Raw genomic sequence first — 21,743 nt, forward strand, 5'->3', positions numbered from 1 at the left:
TCGTTGTTTACTGATCGCACGGGGCATTCATATCTAATTAAACGGTAAGAGTGACTATAAGTGTCTGATAAATATGTTTATTTAGCACTGTAAGGTGTCCCATGCAACTTTTATTTACAATACCTCTATATTTACTAAAGTGGGCTCTCAACAGACGCATTACCGTTAATCCCGTGTCAACAAAGATGCCAATGGTGCTGCGGACACGGAAATCCCTCGCTCCCGCTAAAGTGAGTGAGGTAGAGGTAGAGGTGAGTGAGGGAGAGGTGGGTGAGGTAGAGGAGAGTGAGGGAGAGGAGAGTGAGGAAGAGCCCCAGGACACAGAGTTCCAGGACACAGACCCGGTAACTCCGAGAAGGTCGGCCCGCCCGCACGGGAGCACTACGTACGAGGTGGGTATTTTGTATTACTCAGCTTTTCCGCCTCCTCTTCCTCCTCTTCCTCCTCCGCTGCTGCTACTGCTACTGCTGAACACTTCAGCCACGTAGCTCCTCGATAACGTCAACGGCAGCGTTAGCTAACCCGAGAGAAACAGTACAGGAAGGAGAATATAGACAGAAGACTACCTTAAAGTGACGTACATTTACTGCTTCTAACACTTTGACGTATGTAATGTTTGCTTAGCCGGTTAGCAATACTGTAGGGAGCTAATAACTGCACCGTGAGTGTGAACCACTGCGCCCTGCTTTAAATCACTGCATCATGGTAAGTTGTTTCCTCTATGCTGATGACGGTGGTTTTATTTAAAGAAAATGACGAAATGTTGGTCTTTAATTTATATTACTTTCTTACTCTTGAATATTGATAAACAACAGCTTAATATTTCTTTACATTTTCCATTGTATGTGCTGTAAAGTAACTTTACTTTTCAAGTACACTACTTAAGTACATGAAGATACTAGTAATATAATTATTATAATACTTTGTACTTCTATCCCACTACAATTCTAAGGTTAATCATTTACTTAAGTTACTTTGCAGATTTGGGTTAATGATGTGAAATATATAACCAACACTTAAATCAGGCATTAAATATAATTGGTTCCACCTGGAGTAAATCCACCAGCTACCCTGCAGTATACAAAGTCATTCAAACTAGCTGCTCCTTTACCAGCTTTGAGAACACTTTCATGATCAATCATTATAATCAAAACATATAAATAATATTATGAGAAAATGGGCCAATCTGCTTAATGAGTACTTTTACTTTTGGTACTTTAAGTATATTTTGATGCTGATACTTTTGAACTTTTACTTGAGTAACATTTTGAATGCAGGACTTTTACATTTAACAGAGTATTCCTACACTCTGGTACTTCTACTTTTACTAAAGTACAAGATATGAAAACGTCTTCCACCTCTGTCCATTGTGTATATGCTTTATAACATTGCTTCCTCTTTGTTTACTGTGAATATAATGTGTCTTCTTGTCCCATCAGGAGTCAGGCTCTGAGTCAGACTCTGAGTCTGTCCAGATCATAAGGATGGAGGAGACACTTCAAAGTCCCCCTGCAGAGCTGGAGGAGGAAACTGCTGAGGAAGCCCATCTAACGGTAGTGTATAATTCACCTCACAAAAACCCCCAAACAAACGCACCTCTCGCTGTTAGATGTTTTCTAAAGGCCGGAAAAGCTAGTGTGCGCAGCTGCATGTAATCCTCAACAGGATATATTGGCAGGCTAGTGGGGAAGTGTCCTAATCTCATTTAGCCGTCAGTAGTACAGCAGCAAAGCTCATTTATATATTTAGCCTACGTGCTTGCTATTTGCATATTAACAGGGGAACCCATATAGACATGACTAATATGTGAACAAAAAGGTAAATATATATCAAGCCCCAATAAACTGTAGATAAAACGTCTACATACAAAGTCAGCCTTCAAAACAATACAAAGAAGGCAAAGAAATAAATACTCAATGGATAAACATGGACTAGATGATTTTGTACAGTTCATTATTTTGGGGTTTATTGTCTTAATGTTTGTATACATTTACATTTAAAGAATCCCTGAAATTTGAATTTATTTCAGTTTGAAATGAGTTATTTCTAGTTTGGAATGACACCTAAAAACAATTACACTTTAGCAGCCATTTTATTATTTACATTTGAACAGGAATACAATACAGTATATGTACGTCACGATATTTTCCTTTAAGTATAAATTGGTTACATTGTCAATGTCTGACTGCTAGCTGTTTTAAATTAGATTTTTTAAAAACACTTATTTATACCTACCACTATATGTATCATAACTTCACAGATTGACTAATCATAAAAAATGTACCTAAAGTAATGAGAAAGTCATATAATATTAATGTATGTCCATTTGCCAAAATGTGTAGAAACCCAGATTTTTGCTTGTATGCCAACAAATATGCCATTTCTTACAATCACGGCCTGTCATTAAAACAGTCAGGCTTTAAGTGTATATTTTTATAAAGACACTTTCAGGAGTAGTTGTCATAAAGAGCTAAAATGACATATATAATATTAACCAATATTAACGCACTACAGATATATCTGTATCAGTGAACAGGCAGGCAGATTATTCAGTACACTTATAAAAGCAAAAATGTGTTTGAGGTAACCTAAAACCAATGTTTAAATTGCATTGATTCCCCTTCAGTAGTTGAAAAAAATGTCCCATTTGGTGATCGTATCAAAATCTAATCTGAAGGATCATTTAAAAAAGAAATAAAGAATGACTATTGGCATGTTTTGATATTTGCCTCAAACCCTATATACGTCGTTGTGCTCTATCTGCAGACATGTTGCCATAGTAGGGAAAGCACAGGTGTTACTGATAACACTAACAATGGCTCAGCTCTATTGAAGTGTGACCGTGTGACACCGAGCCAGCATGAACTCAATGGAATCCACCATTAATCATTTACACCTGGGGTTTAACAACGTGACATGTAAAAATGTCTTCTGTGGCATTCCAGAAAATAACAAGTACAACATACAAACATTGGAGAGGAAGGGACTGAAATCAAAAATATATAATTAAAAGGCATTAGTATTATTATTTAATGTAAGGACTACAAAAGTTGTAAAATGAATGCAGCAGCTACAGAAATGTGTCCTGTTAAAGTTCTGATTCTTTTGTATTGATAGCCCAACCCTAGTTAGTATGTTATTTTTAAAATGCTTCTTATTTTCCTCTTAGGAACTAAATAACCTGTATTTTCTTGTTTTTTCTACACATATGTGTACATTTCCCTAATTCCCTAAAGACTTATGATTTAATAACAAAATCAATTTAAAAAAAAACAGTAAACGTTTTTACAAAAGAGAAAACTCATTTCAAACACTTTGGAATCTACTTTGGAAGGACGTTGCCATTGGATATTAGTGTATACAAGTGATTGAATTAAACTCAAAGCAAATTGAATGTGCATCAGAATGTAAAGTTCAAATATGTTGTAGCCATGGTGATACCCATGTGTCATTCATAAACAAATATGTAGAAATGATAAACAGTCTGTGACAGGACAGGACAGGAGAGCTCATTTGAATAGGAGTGGCTACCACAGTGCTTCGGAGCCTCTGCAGGTAATACAGTGTTATGGTATTGTTGTTGAACAATAACAAGGAGTTTGCAAATGACTGTTTAACTGCTAGCTTTTAGAAAGCCGTTTCGAGTGTTTAGTGCTACTTAGGCTGTCAAAATGGGTTTAAAGTCATTTCACTTGTGTGTAAGAGGTGCTGTAGATGTTAGTTATTCAAATTAGCTGCACACATGATGTTTTTTCTAATTTAGTAATGTCTTCCACAGGAATTTAAGTATTGTAGCGTCGTGCTAGATCGTATTGGGGCTGAGGACAAGGCAAGTAGAGAGCTTGAAGAGAGAGAAGACATGAACCGAAAAGGTGGGAAACTCGTCTCCCCGGATCCCCACTTTCCAAAAACGACCCAGCGGCGCACTCCCAACCCCGGAGCTGCATGTTCCCAAAAAAGATCTCCCTGTCCACGTAGCTCAGCCTCTGGAGAAATCTGGGAGCGGGGGCGCAGAGGCCTTGAAGTCCAAGCTAACCGAAAAAGCGCTCCCTTTACCGTCAGTGCAGACCCCCAAGATCGGCTTTGAAGCGGAACCTTCCACCACATTTGCCCATAGTCCCGTTACTACCACTCCCAAGAGCCTCTATGAGTCTGGGCAATACTCTTCCATGATTGTGAGCCCCAGGCCTGCCCTCAGACTGCAGCAAGGCTCGGAGCAGCATCTACCAGAGGAAGACCAGAGCCAAACGCTTGAAAAAGGAGCCGATAACGTACTAGATGCCCCCGATTCTCAGCTGCCAGACCAGGGCCCCATTGGACAAAAGCCTTTGGAACACACTAAAGAAAAGTGTGACGTAGCGGTTGAAAGCTGGATCACTCTCAATGCCTATGGAGACACCAAGCAGTCTGAAGACGAACTTCACACAACCAAGGTCAGCGATGTGGCGGCGATCATGGACGAACAACCGCCATGGGAAATACAACTGAAGAACCCGCTCGAATTGAAGGACAGTAAATCTTCATCAGAAGCTGAATGTGAGGATGATTCAGCAGAGGGAAAGTCAGAGGACCATGATGATGAAGAGGAAATGAAGGAGCATTATGAACCTCTTATAACCAAGTCTGAGAAAAGCTTCAACGTTGATGAAGCGACCTCTCCTGCAGCACCAGAGAAACCTGCGGAATCTACCAAGTCGACTAAGGTGGGTAGAAAAGATCAGTCACACTGTTGTCTCGGTGGTCTTAGTCACACAAAAAGGAATTCCACCACACCCTGCAGTAACAGCTGTGGTATGCAACGCAGCCCTCAGCTGTTTTCCAGTCTCCTGACAAAAGCTGCGATCATAACTTTGCACGTAACTTTCACAATGTCTTGTTTTGTAGAGCTCAGGAGGCTGCAGTTTTGCCCTCTTCTGCTTCCTGCCCACCCTCTTGCTGCTTGTCGGGGGGGCTGGGTCAGCATGTGTGGCACTACGGGCTCCCCTTGTCCGTGGCCCAGCTCACGGCTCAGGTGGAGCTACACTGGATGGAGGGCTTGCTGGTTCCAGAGCCCTGCAGCACTGACTGTCGGTAAGACACAATCAGGCTAATTGTTCGTCTATCACCGAAAATGAGCCACCCTCTTTGACCAAAGTAGTGTTGAATTTGTAAAATGTATCCTTTTGAAACCTCAAGACACACTTATCCCAAAAGAGAAATCTTTGTGATTGTTCCCCTTTTTTTTACCAAGATATCTGCGTATGTCTGCACCGCTCTACGGAAGCCTTGAGAGGCAAGTGAGAGAGAAAAGATTTTGGAGACCCATTTTATTTTTTCAAATATGATTTAAATTCTTTAGTACTTAGGAACAGTTGAAAGAGTATAACGGCAGCAAAATATTAAGGACGCTAACAAAAAAATCACCTGACAAAAGAGTACATTCGAAAAATCACCCTTTAAAAAAAAAAATTTCACATACTTGTTTCAAAGTAGGGCTGCAGCTAATGACATATATATTTTTATATTTATATATATATATATACACTTTAATGATATTAAACAAAGCATAAACGTTTACATACTTTTAAGAAAGCCTTTTGGGTCAATTTTGCACAAAAACATTACTTTGGAAATGAATCAATAGTCAAAATAGTTGTAGATTATTTCAGTGTAGTCCAATTTATTTTATGCTACTTGTTTTTATTGTCAAACATGTTTCTTATCAATCTGTTATTCAGACATAAACACAGCAGAGGAATCCATTTAGATCCCAAATAATAACTTTGTTCCTACTGGCCTCTCAGGGCTTCCGTACACAATGACTGTCCATTTTGCTGTTTGGAAGCTGACCTTTGGGCCAAAGCTAAATCATTATAAACCTGTCAAACTTTAAAGTTTAGCATCTCTACTAGTTTAAGACAGATTCTTTCCCCCGTGTTCAGGGTGCGGCTGGTTGAGAGCATCCCTGAGGGTCTCTACCCGTACTCCCCCCCGTCCGGGCGGAGCATCGCAGACAGCTGGCTGCACCTGCTGGACAAAGCTAACAGCTCTGTCGATATCGCTGCGTTCTACTTCAGCCTGCGAGGCAGCGAGGGTCCCAGACGCCACTGACTCTCAGGTGAGTTCAGCGCCACGCCCCTAATGAATGTTGCTGTATTTATTTCACCCTCTAATGTGTGTAACATCATTTCCACATATTTTGCAGGGGAGAATGGTGTTTGAGAAACTGAAACTACTTGAATCCAAAGGTGTGAAGCTTCAGATGGCCGTCAACGCCCCACAGACCTCCACTGAGGATACGGCAGAGTTGGCTGCTACAGGTACATCATCCCCAACAACATGGAGATCATTGTGTTGCACCATGAACCACAGCTGGACAGGGACGCATCAGAGCTTTGTCATAACTGGCATTTTTTAATATAATGATTTCACCATTTGTGTAATGGGGGATCCTTCTATTTATTTTAAATCACTTTCATTTTGTTTGCAAAATGTATACATGTACAATATTTCTTTATCTAATTCACAATCAGAGTACTTTATTTATCCTGGGGTGAAATGGGATTGTTGCTCCTTTTTAGAGTTAAAATAAGTAAATATGTTTGAGTATAAACATCAGTTAAAGTAAAATGTCAAATAGAAGATTAAATTAAACTATTCAAATGAACATAAGAAGGTGCAATTAAAAGATATACAAATAAATGCATTTATATTAAAATAAGATATTAATTAAGATCGAATAAAATATACAATTAAATTAAAACATTAATAAATAAATATTATACTGGATTTCTTGTTTAAAAAATAATAATTAAAAGGAATGATTATTTTTTTTCTGCAGAGATTAGTGATCATGTGTATGGTTTGTTTTGTGTTCAGGTGCAGAAGTGAGAGAGGTGGACCTGAAGGCTGTGACCGGAGGCATCGTCCACACCAAGCTGCTGGTGGTGGATCAGAAGCATTTCTACCTGGGCAGCGCCAACATGGACTGGCGCTCTCTGAGTCAGGTAAATCACAGTAGACGTGTAGTTGCTGAAGTAATCTGGAGTATCAACGCTATTGTCGTTCTAACATGTTAGAGTTGGTTTGAGGTTCATCCACAGCAGTAGTATGTGAGTGACAGAGTGACTGTTTCCTGTTGAGCAGGTGAAGGAGGTGGGACTGTGGGTGGAGGACTGCAGCTGCCTGGCTCAGGACGCCTTCAGGATCTTCGGGGTGTACCGGAGCATCGGAGGGTTGAACAACGGCTCCCTGCCGCCCTACTGGCCCGCTCGTTTCTCCGCCCTGTCCAGCTCCCAGAACCCCCTGCACCTCATGTTCAATGGCGTGCCGGCTCAGGTCTACCTGTCTGTAAGTTCAGAGGCCTCCTGAAGAGAGGGAAACAACTGAAATCATACTTTTGGGTTTTAGTTTAATTTACAAGGATTCATATGTTTTTTATAGAGCTGGGTATACAAAATACTGTATACCCAAATGAATGTCCCATTTCATTTTTTACGAGTTTTATTCTAACGTATTGACGACAATTTTCAAACCCAATCAAATCTGTAATTTTAATCAAAGTTAAGGTGCGTTTTTTTTTTGTTCGCCTGTATGACGTGGTATCCCCTTTTTAAGCATTCATTTGTCAGAATGGGAAATACATACAATTTTTTTCCGTTTTTGAATAATTTTGAACTATATAATAACATTGAAACAAAAAATATTGTCAATCCGGAGCAAAATAAGCAGCAGTCAGTTATACACAGACTTTATTCAGTGAAACTTGTTGTAAGGGTCTTTGTTTCCCCAGTAGCGACGTCCTCTCGCTGGTTGCTCCAATGATTCTCACCTGCTCTGTTCTATCTGTTTCCTGCAGAGCGCCCCCCCGCAGATCTCAGCGCGCGGCCGCTCAGACGATCTCTCCACCATCCTGTCCGTCATCGACGACGCCCACACATTCATTCACATCTCCGTCATGGACTACCTTCCTCTGTCCCAGTTCTCAGAGCCACTCAGGTGACGTTACCCTCAACTCAACAATCCCAGACAGGACACCAATAGATTCCTAGATCTAGTAAATCTCCATCTCAATAATTGGTGCAGGAATGAGTCCTAAAACCCAAAAATGAGTTAGCATGTTAACACTTGTGGACACCTGAAATAAGCTCTTTGGTTAACACAAGCTTAATCAAGTTTCACGTTTTGTTCTATAACATAAAATAAGTTAGTAAATACTCCACTGTCAATGTCCAAAGTCTTTGTGTGTCATAAAACGGTTGCCAATAAGTGGCTAAATGAGACAACTAAACGTCATCACGCCAATCATTATCCGCCTTTAGCTTAGTGGTGTTGTTGTGTAGTTTGTTTTTAGCCTAACGTTAGCTTTTGACTTCTAGCATTAGCATTTAGGCATCAACTTCTATAAAAGTGGTGTTAGCCACAGATTACAGTATTTCTTTTCGCTATGAGCTCAAATCCAATGGAAAATTCCCATTGACTTCTTGCCGAAGAAGCCCCTGCGATGCTAACTTCCTGTTCGTCCTTTAAATAAAAAAAAAAAGACATCACTGCACCACTCTATATGTTGAGTTACTTAAATAAAGATTCAGGTATGACAGTAACAAAGAATGCAATCCATGAAACTTTGTAAAGATTAGTTAAGAGTATTTAATGAATCAACAGTCACAACACTGGACCCTGATTGGCTGACGGAGCAGCTACTGATTTAGTAGTAGTGACTGCTTTTCATTTTTGTTTACTTAGTTGTGTTCTCTGTATTTTATGTCTGTTATGTGTACAAATGTGTAACGTTGCTGCCTTCTTGGCCAGGTCAGCATTGAAAATGAGATTTTATCTCAATGCTTTTTATCTGGTTAAATAAAGGTTAGATAAATACTTTTTTTTTAAAGCTTTCTAGTTCAAAGGCATTATAGAATAGAATCCTTTATTGTCATTATACAGGTACAATGAGATCCTTTCCTCTCCTTGGGTGTAGCCCACTAGCACCACAGACTGTTTGATATCGACAGTGTTTATCAAAGTGTGTGTTGTCCTCCCTCTCTCAGGTTCTGGCCGGCCATCGACTCGGCGCTGCGCTCGGCGGCGTGCACCAGAGGCGTGCAGGTCCACCTGCTGGTCAGCTGCTGGAAGCACTCCCCCTCCGCCATGTTCCCCTTCCTGCAGTCCCTGCTGCTGCTCAACAGGCCCCCAGTCAAATGCAACGTTGACATGGTGGGTTGAGTTGTCCTACATAATGACGCAGCCCTTAACAGAACGTGATGTATGTTAAACTTCTGCTGTTTGGTTTCCGTGCAGAAAATCTTCACAGTGCCTTCTACAGCGAAGCAGATGAAGATCCCCTTCGCACGAGTCAATCACGCCAAGTACATGGTTACTGACAGAGTGGTGTATATAGGTACGATGTTAACACTTGTTAAATATGGCATAGTATATAGGAGATGCTGTGAATTCCTTTTTTTTCTGTAGTTTTAAGATGTTTACGGTGGTTTCACTTAACGTTACTTTATACTTCTACTCCACCTTAATTATATGAAAATACAAACTATTTATTTCACAGACAATATTTCATTCAAATAAATATATAATTTGCTTCTAAAACATGATGCTTGGATCAGAGCAGGGTTATTGTTGCAAACGGAATCAAGCAGTGACATTTTTTTTTCCTAAACTCCTGCTGCTTGAACTCAACTTAAAAGTTAGAAATATAAATGAATACAGATACAGACAGTAAACAACATACACTAATTGAATACAAATGAAATCCTTCTTAGAACATTTTCACTAAACTAAAACAAAACTGACATTTAAGTCAAAAATAAAAGTATAAAACTGTCATTTAAAATGAAAAACTATTATAACCTTGGTTCAGAAAGAAAAACCCTAACTCATGCCAAGTCATTTAACTTTTATTTTTGAAGTATTTCCAGTGTTGTAGGTTTATTTTAACCTGTTTTCAATGCTTCTCTCCCAAAAAATATACTTTTAAATATGATTTTATTTATTTTACAGAAGCTGGGAACAAATGAGTGTTAGTAGTTCCTGTGACCGCCATGCTTACTGATGTGTCTGTTTGTGTCCCCAGGCACCTCTAACTGGTCGGAGGACTACTTCACGCAGACGGCGGGGGTCGGCCTGGTGGTGAACCAGACGGGCTCCGAGGTGAAGGAGGGGCAGGAGACGCTCCAAGCGCAGGCGGAGGAGCTGTTCCTCAGAGACTGGCTGTCAGACTACGCCCGCCCTCTCTATGTGGACGACCTGGACGTCTGCCGGCACTGACGCTGTGTCCTCTAATAAAGCACATCGCATCTCGCCTGCTCCTGCTGCTTGAACTTTATGAAGAATCCTCTAGCTGTACCGCGGGAATGAACTCTTATTTTATTTCGCAACTTGCTGCCTAATTTTTGTATATAGTTGCATTTTTTTATATTTGAAGACGTGTTATGTTGTATATTGCGCTGATGGTTCTCGCTTTGTACACTTTATTTCATGCCTGGAGCATTCTGTATATTATCCTTCTTAAAATGCGGGTGCCAAGCTTTAGTAATCCTATGCAGGGTATATAGAGATGCATACAAAAACGGCCATGTTAACGCTATTTGAGCTGTTAATGATTATGTGTAAGCCTTAATTAGTAAATTCTTGTAAATACTGTCTTTTTCAGTTAGTTGAATATGTAAGAACCAAACAGAAAATAGTTTACTTAAATAAGAGAGCATTCTTAGTTCTTTTGACGCTTTTTCTGGTCTGTTGAAAATGCCTGTTTACTTCATCACCAGGGTCATTGTATTACGCTTCAAATCCTGTTTGTGTTCCTGACTCAGCAGCTTACTGGATTTTCAGTCTAAATAAAACCTCCTTGGTTGGAATTGGAGAGCTTCAATATGCTTTCTCGAATATAATGGAACTAGATGGAAATCTGCTTGTGGTGCCAAAAGTGCAGACATTTTGTTTGAAAAACGCAATGTATCCTGCCAGAAATAATTATCTGGTCATTCAAGATTGTCCACAGATATGCTTGTGATTAATTAACTGAGTGTAGAGCCATGCTAGCAGCCATGAGACACTGTACTTAAAGAGGACACAGTATTGGATATACCCTTCAGTCCATATTGGGTGATAAAACCTCCATGAGCACACACTTGGAGAAACTAAGTTGTTGGACACTGGTTCCTCTAAATATATGGTTTAAAGAATGCAAAAACCTAAAACTGGAAAAAGCGCAAGGCTATTAAAATGGGTATCATTTGACAACAATTTTAAGCCAGCTCAGTTGGATTGGAGATTTAAAAAAATGGATCCAGAGAGGCATTACAACGTATTCCCTAATTGCTACTCATTCCGGCTGGGAAAGCTTCCAACGTCTGACTGTAACCCACAATTTAGATAAACAGGATTTCTACAGATACTTACCCCCTAATCCCACCAGGAGCGTCTGCGGCGTTTTTAGCGATCGCGGCCACTCTAGTCAATGGGTGCTAAATCCACCAGACGCGCTGCGCCGCGGCTCGAAGCGTCCCAGAAGCTCCTCGCCGCAAGGAATTTCTAAAATATAGGATGAATCCTATTTTTGACGCGGCGCAGCGCGGCGCAGGCAGGAAGTGGAACGTTCATCCAACAACACGACGCTCCGCTTCCGCAACGTTTTGAAAACGCGCCTGGTGAGTTATGACGCAGGAGGAGGCCGCAGCGCAGACGCTTCCGGTGGGATCAGGGGGTTACAGTTTAGGCATCAATTTAATAACAATATTAAGATTACTGAAAGCAACGGTCCGAACTTGATTGACCTTTTTATCGGTGCATACAAAGGTAGCACTCAGAAGGAACTGGTGTCTAGGATATACTCCTGTGTACAACTTTACAAGAATCACTCTACTTTATATGTTAAAGCCAAATGGGAGGTTGAGGCAGATATAACTTTAACGGGAAGACTGGTCAAACATTTGGAGAATACAATCCTCTACCTCCAGCTCCGGCCAATGGAGAGAATTTGCATGGAAGAATATAATCAGATTTGTTCTCGCTCCAAAGAGAATATATCATCAGAATAGCAGACCAGAATCAGGACATTGCTGGAGGCAATGTGATAATATAATGGGTCACTTCCACATATTTTGGAGTTGTCCAAAAGATCCAACCCTTCTGGCTGGAAATCATAACAGAAATAAACTCAATATTGGGCTTTGAGATGGATAATAGCTTTGGCACAATATATTTAGGTAATATACCACCTGATTTAACGTGAGGGACAAGTACCACAATACCTCCTTAAAATATTAATTGTTGCCTGCAAAAAAGAAATAACAAAAAAATGGCTTGTGAATGAGCCCCCAACTAAAGGACAATGGATAGTGATTGTAGGGGCATATTCGATATGGAGAAAATGACCTTCTCCTTAAGACTTTGTAGTGGAACATTTGACCAATACTGGGCTAAATGGGTTTCACATATGGAGGATATTCCCCAACTGCAATAATTCTTTTTTTGGTTTTGTTTATTTTGATTCTGATTTTGTGTAAATAGGACACAATTCTGCTGTATATGTAACTTTCCCCCGTTTTACCTTATATAACTGCATTGCTTGTCTCACCCACCCTGGTTCCACATGTGTGTCTCCTAGAGCAGGGGTTCCCATGACTCCTGTTGGAAGTCTAAATATTATATATATATAATATTTGGCCTCAAATCATCTGAGGCCTAGCGCACCCCCTGCGATCTTTGGCGCGCCCCCCAGGTTGGGAACCACTGCTCTAGGGGGGTCCGGGTAAGCCCCCCCAGAAGATTGTGTTAATCCAAGCATTTGCTGACTCAGCTGCTGTTAGTTTGTGTGCCATTTTATTTTCACATTTCAAAATGTTTACTTTACTATGCAGTTGATGCAAAACATTTAATAGAAGTAACAAAAAACAATGGAAACCAACTACAACCTATGTTAGTTTAAAATAATCTCTAATGTGCAAAAGAAAAACATATGTTTTTTATAAATCTCATGCGATACAGAAAGTATCTTTATTAAATCTGCTTCAGTTACAGGTTCATCATTCGTCAATCAAGGTTAGAGTCTCTGCTGCTTCTTCATAAACCCAGATGTGCCTTCTCAATGCCTAACACACGGAAAGGAGACAACAGAAGGGGAATGAAGACACTTGAGGAAAAGGAGCAAACCAGAAGCCATCAGAATGGCAGTAGCAGCCGCTTTTCAGCCATCTCTGATCATGTCAGTCATCGAAATCCTTTCCTATTAACGCCCCCGAGGGCTCGCAGACGCAGGAGTGTTTACTCTGACAGAAAGCGATGAGTCTCTTCCTGATATCATTCCATGGAGAGCTGCACACTGTCCGTCTGGCCTTGCTGCTGATCAAATTTTCTAGCTAAAAGACAAGACAGAAAACATTTAAATGAACGTCCAGATAACCCAAAATGTCAACATGATCCAATTAAACCTCAGAAAAGTCAGTAATAGGGTGTTAACAGGACCGCATTGACACATGAACCGATAACAATTGGGTTGAAATCCTTATCTGTTATGGATTTTGTCCTGCAGATCTACCCTGATGCTTACCCATAGAGTACATCTCCAGTTGCTGCCGCAGGCGGACCTTCTGCAGGCTGTCGTAGAAGTTTGGCTCCGGGCTGCTGCCAACGGTGGGAGGCAGGGCGAAGATACGCATGATCTTCCTCTTGTTTCTGAGTGTCAGTGAGAAAGCATGAGAATGCATAATGCTCATCCAGATTAACATTATTTCTTTTCTGACAGAAGTTGAAATTGAATTAAAAATACATTATGTTTGGAGGATTATATGAAAGCCGAATTCACCAGAAGACAGCAGTACATATTTGCAGTAGGCTACTAAGCTGTGTCACATAATGCAAGTGTATTTAAATGTTACCAAGGAATTACATTCAATTACCAAAACGGTCAACGGTGTACATTTGAATATTTTGAGATATAAGATGCAAACGGAGAACTCTGTGACTTATAATCAAACCATTTATTTTCTAATGCTCAATGGAGTCTGGTGTACATTTGAACAGGAGCTCTAACAAGCCGTTTAGGACAGAGAGTGAATACACATACTATACAGAGATACTGTGTGAGAAAGCAATGTGAGTTTGGAAAATTGCACAGTATAAATGTATTTTAGTATACCTCAACAATGGAATTATGATCAGTAGAAATGGGACCTTTAAGACGTGAAGGGAGACTGCTCTGACTTAAACATAATATCACCATTTATTTCTGACAGTACCAGTGGCGGCGCCAGAGTATTTTTGTTGGGTAATCTGTGGTAGGGCTAACCCATACAGTGGTGGGGCTCAAGTCAGTATTTGCAATGTAATTACATACACGCTATATCGCCCCCTTGACAGTGAAACGCCACGCGTGAGGTTTAGATTATTTCCCTGTCTCAATCCAAATTGAACTGTATGAAATACAAAGGCACATTTGTCTTGTAGTAAATAAAAAGGGCGACCTGGAGCCAATCCTGCAATTTACCCACAGGTGAAAGAGTTGGCATGCTGAAAACCCAACCCCTGCAGGGGGGTCTGGGGGGATCCTCCCGCAGGAGATTTTTTGAACTACTAACATAAAATACACATTCTGGTACTCTCTTGAGAAGAAAAATAAATAAATCTATTACAACACGACATATTTTTAAAAAAAAATGAATGCCATTTTTGTTTTTTTGTTCTGAAAGCTGAACCTGCTGCTCCTCACAGAGAGAAGAGGGGAGAGGCTGAGAATTACTTTACATTGTGGATAAGGGTGGATAGTCCCCATTGTTCTGTGTGTCAAAATGAACAGCACACACACCTATCAATAATCAAACCATGGGGTCTTATTTCATTACGTGTTGATTTCTATCAACACGTAATGTTGTATCGATGTAAATAGAGTGGCGAAGTCACGCCCATCAACTTCTGGTCCATGGGACCTTATTTCGGAAAAATGATGCATTGAAGTAAATGGAGAGAGAAAGATTATCTTTCGATCCCGTTGGAATTGTGCCACGAATTACACATATGATGTTTGTCAAACTTAAAAAATAATTTCCATGTCAAAAAAGTCACAGTTTGTCGTAAAACTATATATAAGACTATGAAAAATACGCAACTAGAAAGACTACAAATCCCAGAATCCCGGTCCCGCATGCTGGCTCTTACGGAACCGACTAACTCCCCTTTTGTGTATGTACAGCTCTCAACATGCCCAGACTTGTAGTGATTTTCACCTCTTTTAATACTTTTCTGAAAGAAAGAAGTGAAATGTGCCAACGTGACGGCCGTCTTGGTGTGTGGTGCGAGATGTAGTTCATTGAGCGTTTCACACACAAAAATGTGTTACTTCACAGTTTTACGACACTTTTATTTTTTTTACTGGCAAAATGATCTTTTAAATTGACAAACATCATATGTGTAATTCGTGGCACAATTCAAACGGGATCGAAAGATAATCTTTCTCTCTCCATTGACTTCAATACATATTTTTTCGGAAATAAGGTCCCATGGAGGTCCACCGGAAGGGGAGAGACTTCGCCAGTTCGATAAAGTCATGCCTAAACAGCGACATTTTACACGATAAATACGGGTTTAAATAGCAGCATTTGCCACGGAAGGCGAGTGGCAGCTACAGTAAACCTTCTCTTACTCTGGCATCTTGTGGCAACTCCCATTGAGCAGCGGCAGATGCCTCGGCAAGTTGTGGCATCTGTGGCATACGCCGGAAGTACTTGCCACAGATACCACAGAGTAGCGGCCTCTGTGGCATATGCCGGAAGTACTTGCCACTGCCTGCAGATGCCACGAAATGCGCTTGCTGTCTCTCAATATGTATGTAAACGACAGAAGAAGCGATCGAAATGTGTATTTCCTGGTTATTCGACAAAGGCCACGCCTCTGATACGTCTGCCTATACCGTTATAGAATATCACCAGTTGTTCGGCCCACATCTTATTCGGTAACACCGCCACTGGACAGTACTAATCTAATGATAAACTAATCACTGATAAAAATCGACTTCAAATGATAATGCATCAAGTTTGGAGGGTTTTATGCATGCCGAATTAACCAAATTACACCAATATAAACATATACTGTTAAATCAATGCCAGAAAATACATTTATCTTTTCATGCAAACAAGGAAACATCAAAATACAAACATGTTCAATCGAGTCTGGCCTGAAATGTAATATTTTAGATAAGAACCGAAGGGACAACAGTCTGACTGAACTATACAAATGAACTGTTCGTCTTGTTACCATTTACATATTATAAACCCAGCGACACAGGGAATAGTTGAAAGCAGGTGCAGACTGTCTTACTTTCTGGCGTACATGAGCAGGCCGAAGCTGACCAGGATCACCAGCAGGTAAACATTGGTGGCCTCATTCCAGGCTTCGTGCACAGAGTAGTCAATGGTCTCGGGCTCGTTCCCCACACCCCCGTGACCCCCCATGGAAATACAGCAGCTACTCCCAAATGATGCAGTAAATGTGAAACAGAAATACTTCTAATGCCGCTTTATTATCTCTATCACTCAACCAAGGATGCTCTGAGTGTTAACGGCGTAAACACAACGCCACATCCGCCTTCTTCGTCTTTTTCTGTTTCCGGGTAGCTCGCACGCTGCAGGGCACGTTGTTTCCCTCCGCTGTCCAAAGTGTGAACTGCAGCATGAACACAACAATTATTATTTTAAAACGTATTTCTTCGACACTTCCGATTTGGGACGGCATGGAGTGGAAGTAACGTGCTGGCGCTCCTGCTTACTTTTCATATATTCACCCATAACCCCTCAATTGTACAACTAAATTGCTTCACTTCATAAATTACTTTGGCTTCAAAGAGGGACAAAAAGTATGACTGCAGCGGCATCTAGCTTAACAGTTGAGGCCATCCCTTTGATACTGGACGAGCATCAGGAGGCGTTAGCAGGAGATTTCAAAACTTATTTTAGCCTACTCAAAACTTAATTTGACCAAGTCCCGTTCACAGTTGAGGATCACGGTTAGCGTCTAGCATCTATCAAGTTCGCTTCTGATTACCTGAGCCAGCGTGTTAATGAGGTGGAAGATTTATTATATATTTGTATTTCATAAGAACACAATTTCCCGATTTTGGATCAACAAAGTACATCTTATCTTATACTAACAGAACTACGCCTATATTGCGTACAAACCCCCCCCCCCCCCCCCCCCCCCCCCCCCCCCCCCCCCCCCCCCCAAAATCAAGTTGAACCGCCCCAGTAAAAACCAGAGGTTTATGTGAAATAGTTCCTTCTTTTTTTTTTAAATAATGGTTTTAGTGTGCAATTATAGGTTTACATTTTGTGATAGTATTCATTTAAAATAAATTAAACTCCCAAAAAACGTATACAGCTTTTATGAACATTGGAATTTACTGTGTAAGCGGCCGCGGGGGGGGAGAGCTTTAGAGCTCTCTCCTGAAAGACTGAGCGGCTCTGATAACTTCAGCTAGGTGAGGTAAAGGCACACCTTTATATGATCATTATAGTTATAAAAAAATAAGAGAATATAGTATAAAATACTATATGACAGTAAAAAAAAGTTGCTATTAATAAACAAGAATACAATTTAAAAGGGGAGTGATTTGTAAAATATCCATAAAGAAAAAGAAAATCTGTTTACAGTTCTGTTTCATATGGGTGTTGAGAGATGTATCCATAGATCTCTTAATGTTGCTCTCAAAGTGCACCAGATTGATGCTTTTAACTTCAATATTAAAAAAAAAAATCTTCCCGGGAGGAGGTTAGGTCCCCCCCACTTAAATCATGTTCACATGGATAGGATACTAAATACATTTGCACACATGACCGGATGAATGAAAAGACTATGTCAGTCGAGGATCAGCTTTGGTAAGGAAGAGACAGGACAGGCAGAGAGAAAGAGAAAGTGATGGAAGTCAGGGAGGAACTGCAGGTACAGTCACACAAAATAATGTAGGCTTAATAACCCCATATACACTGCACAAAAATATAAATGCAACACTTTTGTTTTTGCTCCCATTTTTCATGAGATGAACTCAAAGATCTAAAACATTTTCTATATACACAAAATAACCATTTCTCTCAAATATTGTTCACAAATCTGAAAAAATCTGTGATAGTGAGCACTTCTCCTTTGCCGAGATAATCCATCCCACCTCACAGGTGTGGCATATCAAGATGGTGATTAGACAGCATGATTATTGCACAGGTGTGCCTTAGGCTGGCCACAATAAAAGGCCACTCTAAAATGTTCAGTTTTATCACACAGCACAATGCCACAGATGTCGCAAGTTTTGAGGGAGCGTGCAATTGGCATGCTGACAGCAGGAATGTCCACCAGAGCTGTTGCCCGTGAATTGAATGTTCATTTCTCTACCATAAGCCGTCTCCAAAGGCGTTTCAGAGAATTTGGCAGTACCACACCAGCCCAGGACCTCCACATCCAGCATGTTCACCTCCAAGATCGTCTGAGACCAGCCACTCGGACAGCTGCTGCATCAATCGGTTTGCATAACCAAAGAATTTCTGCACAAACTGCCAGAAACCGTCTCAGGGAAGCTCATCTGCATGCTCGTCGTCCTCATCGGGGTCTCGACCTGACTCCGGTTCGTCGTCGTAACCGACTTGAGTGGGCAGATGCTCACATTCGATGGCGTCTGGCACGTCGGAGAGGTGTTCTCTTCACGGATGAATCCCGGTTTTCACTGTTCAGGGCAGATGGCAGACAGCGTGTGTGGCGTCGTGTGGGTGAGCGGTTTTCTGATGTCAATGTTGTGAATCGAGTGGCCCATGGTGGTGGTGGGGTTATGGTATAGGCAGGCGTATGTTATGGACGACGAACACAGGTGCATTTTATTGATGGCATTGTGAATGCACAGAGATACCGTGACGAGATCCTGAGGCCCATTGTTGTGCCATTCATCCACGACCATCACCTCATGTTGCAGCATGACGGCCCCATGTTGCAAGGATCTGTACACAATTCCTGGAGGCTGAAAACATCCCAGTTCTTGCATGGCCAGCATACTCACCGGACATGTCACCCATTGAGCATGTTTGGGATGCAATGTACACCAGAAATTATTTTAACAGGGTACAGGGCAAAAATGGTCCGACATGGAGGCTGAAAACGCCAGAAGAGTACAACCGGGGAAATACCTGACCCTTCAGTTTTTTTAACCTTATAAAAACCTGAAGAGAGCAGTAGAGGTTTTCTCATATGACGAAGACGTTGTTGCGTATCACGAGAAGATGGCATTTTCAGACATTATACATTTGCTGCTCAATCCAGATGCTGGGTCAAGATTCACCCCTAAGCAAACACTTAGGCACCCTTTCATCACTATGGTAAACCTCGAGGAGGAAATAGACTTAAACTCTTACGCAGTGAATGCCTTTGAGTTGATGGCTGTCTGCACCCTGGCTGATACAGGTGATAATCCTCTCAGGGACCCTGAAACTCCAGACACAGCTTGCAGGACAAGCAGGGCTTTAAGTGCTTTTGATTTCACCCTGAGTTGTTTCGTTTATGATGGACAACTTACAGCACCAATATTTGGCCTTCCACCACCTCGCAAGATTGGTTTACCAAGAGAGCCATCCAAGAATTCAGGTGCTGAAAATGTAAATACTGAGAGGTCCAGTTATGACTCCACCCCTCAGCAGCACCACACTGAACCTCCCTGCAACAACATGTCAGCGGCTGAACCAAGTCAAGTGAGAGAACGGAGTAATGACACGGGCTGTCCCGGACCAAATCCATCTGAGACTATCAGCGTTGAGTTTGAGCCAATAGACTCCTCCGCTGATGAGTCACACAGCCCAGATATTGGTGCCGAGGAGCCTCTTCATGGTATTGAGGTCCCAACTGGCTTCAGGAGAGAAGACCACACTGCATTCACCAACAATGAAGACTCGGGAAGACTCTGGAAGCATCCCCAGCGAGGAAGACTCAGACGAATATGAAAATGGATGACGAAGGTTCTTGAATCCTGATATCTGTGAAAGACCAGGGGTCGTCTGGAAGACGTCAACACGACAACAGGCAGGATAACCACAAGATCTCCAAATTCCTCAGCGAGGGAAAGGTGAAGTGAATTCCCTTTTCCGACGTTCAAAGGGATCCTCCTGTCCGCTTCGTGTACCGACGTCAGGGTTTACTCCGGGTGCTCCGGTTTCTTCCCAAATAAAAGTAAAAAGACAAAGATATACAAGTTATATTACAAGTTATATATAAGTGTATTTCTGCCACTATGTGTCAGGCTTATGTCAACTAATCTTGATGTACTTAACTTTATAAAAATCCAAAATGTTATGCAAATAAGATTTGCTTCAATAAGATTCATTATTTTTATTAAGAATATAGGAGAAATTAAGAATGCCTACAGTGTCTTTTAAAATAAGCCATTTAAAATTGGACTTCTCTGCTTCTTTGTCCGCAGTGGACCGTTGTAACGTTTTCATCACTTTTACTTTAGGTTCAGCAGAAAGGTGTAACAAACATAACTCAAAGCATTTCAGCAAGGTTCAGCATAATGTTCTTAATAGCTAGTGATAGTAGTAGAGTCTTGTTGAGTCCACTCATTTAAAATTGATGTTCAAATCCCTTGAAAGTTAACTTATATTCAGCAAATATTATTGATTTGGGAAATATTAAGAGGAACAAAGCCATTTGTCCACATACACTTTTATCAGTTCTCATTAGCAGCAATTTACCAGACCCGCAATAATCTGCAAAAATCCGGAAAATGTAAAGGTCACCTATTATGTAAAATGCACTTTTTGATGTCTTTGTGTGATGACACACAGTGTCAGAAAATACAACCCTCTCTTTTCCTCCTTACCCACATCTCTAAAAACGGGGGTACAATGGAGCTGAGCCAGATTTGCTGCCAATATTGAAAATGTGGTCTGGCTTTACACGCCCACGGGCCGGCACTATCAGAAACGTCGCTGTATCAGAAACAATGCGTGACGTGTTTTGGAAGTAATACGGTCTGTGTTTACATTAGCAAGCATCGGTAACACTCAGAGCTAATGCTGTAGGCTACTGGAGAAAGTATGTGTAAAAAAAGCCGTATAAAAAAAGTAACTCGCAAGACAGAGAAAAAGCATTTGATCTCCATACTGTTTCAGAAATAATCCTTGATGTGGTTTGGAACATAATATGGCATTTAATCACAGTAGCATTTGGCTGAGAATCTGCTGAGTTCAACCTTCTCTTCACAGAGCACACTGCTTGCATGCGGAAAGGGGCGTGGCCAGCAGCAGCTCGGGTTACATTTGAAGCTACTGACCCAGAATCAGCACTTTAGTAACAGGGCTGAAATAGAGTGGTATGAGGCATGCTACAATGGGTGATCTGTTTGGTATTTTGAGCTAAACACTTGTTGTGTACAGATATGCCCCTACAATATATTGTTCAAATATAGCATAATAGGTGAGCTTTAAATCTCCACGGTCATAATGTCCATTAAAAATAATTTGCCAAGATTATTACAAATAGTTTGAATAGATGAGTCAGCACAACCTGCTCTCATCCAAGCCAAAAAGACAGGTGGAGAATGATTTAACATTAAACTATTGTAAATCAACTCCACCTGTGAATAGAAACAACTTCCTAATCAATAAATCAATAAAAATGAAGAATATATATATATATATTTCAGATTTATTGTAAATGTAATAAAATAACACGTCCATACTTAAAATAATAATAATAGCTAACTAATAAAATGCAATCACTGACGAGAACAG

General features: G+C 40.9%; 2 protein-coding genes across 2 annotated transcripts; one reads left to right on the forward strand and one right to left on the reverse strand.

The window, feature by feature from the left end:
- The first annotated feature begins 2 nt into the window (after positions 1-2).
- pld7 (phospholipase D family, member 7) lies at positions 3-10,852 on the forward strand. The gene is given in 13 exon segments (XM_034229183.1): positions 3-392; positions 1,440-1,553; positions 3,779-4,703; positions 4,885-4,944; positions 4,946-5,070; positions 5,922-6,108; positions 6,185-6,299; positions 6,859-6,986; positions 7,126-7,329; positions 7,838-7,977; positions 9,027-9,192; positions 9,277-9,376; positions 10,064-10,852. Coding segments are annotated over 11 exon segments (1,953 nt in total). The 5' UTR covers positions 3-392; positions 1,440-1,553; positions 3,779-4,169; the 3' UTR covers positions 10,258-10,852.
- Positions 10,853-12,794: 1,942 nt separating this feature from the next.
- smim19 (small integral membrane protein 19) lies at positions 12,795-16,600 on the reverse strand. Its single transcript, XM_034229179.1, has 3 exons — positions 16,303-16,600; positions 13,541-13,665; positions 12,795-13,349 (listed from the first exon to the last, which is right to left on the reverse strand). Exons 1-3 carry the CDS (start codon positions 16,434-16,436, stop codon positions 13,291-13,293), a joined length of 318 nt encoding a protein of 105 aa, XP_034085070.1. The 5' UTR covers positions 16,437-16,600; the 3' UTR covers positions 12,795-13,290.
- Positions 16,601-21,743: the final 5,143 nt, after the last annotated feature.

This window comes from Gymnodraco acuticeps, unplaced genomic scaffold (assembly GCF_902827175.1).
Source record: "Gymnodraco acuticeps unplaced genomic scaffold, fGymAcu1.1, whole genome shotgun sequence".
Classification (NCBI taxonomy): Eukaryota; Metazoa; Chordata; class Actinopteri; order Perciformes; family Bathydraconidae; genus Gymnodraco; species Gymnodraco acuticeps.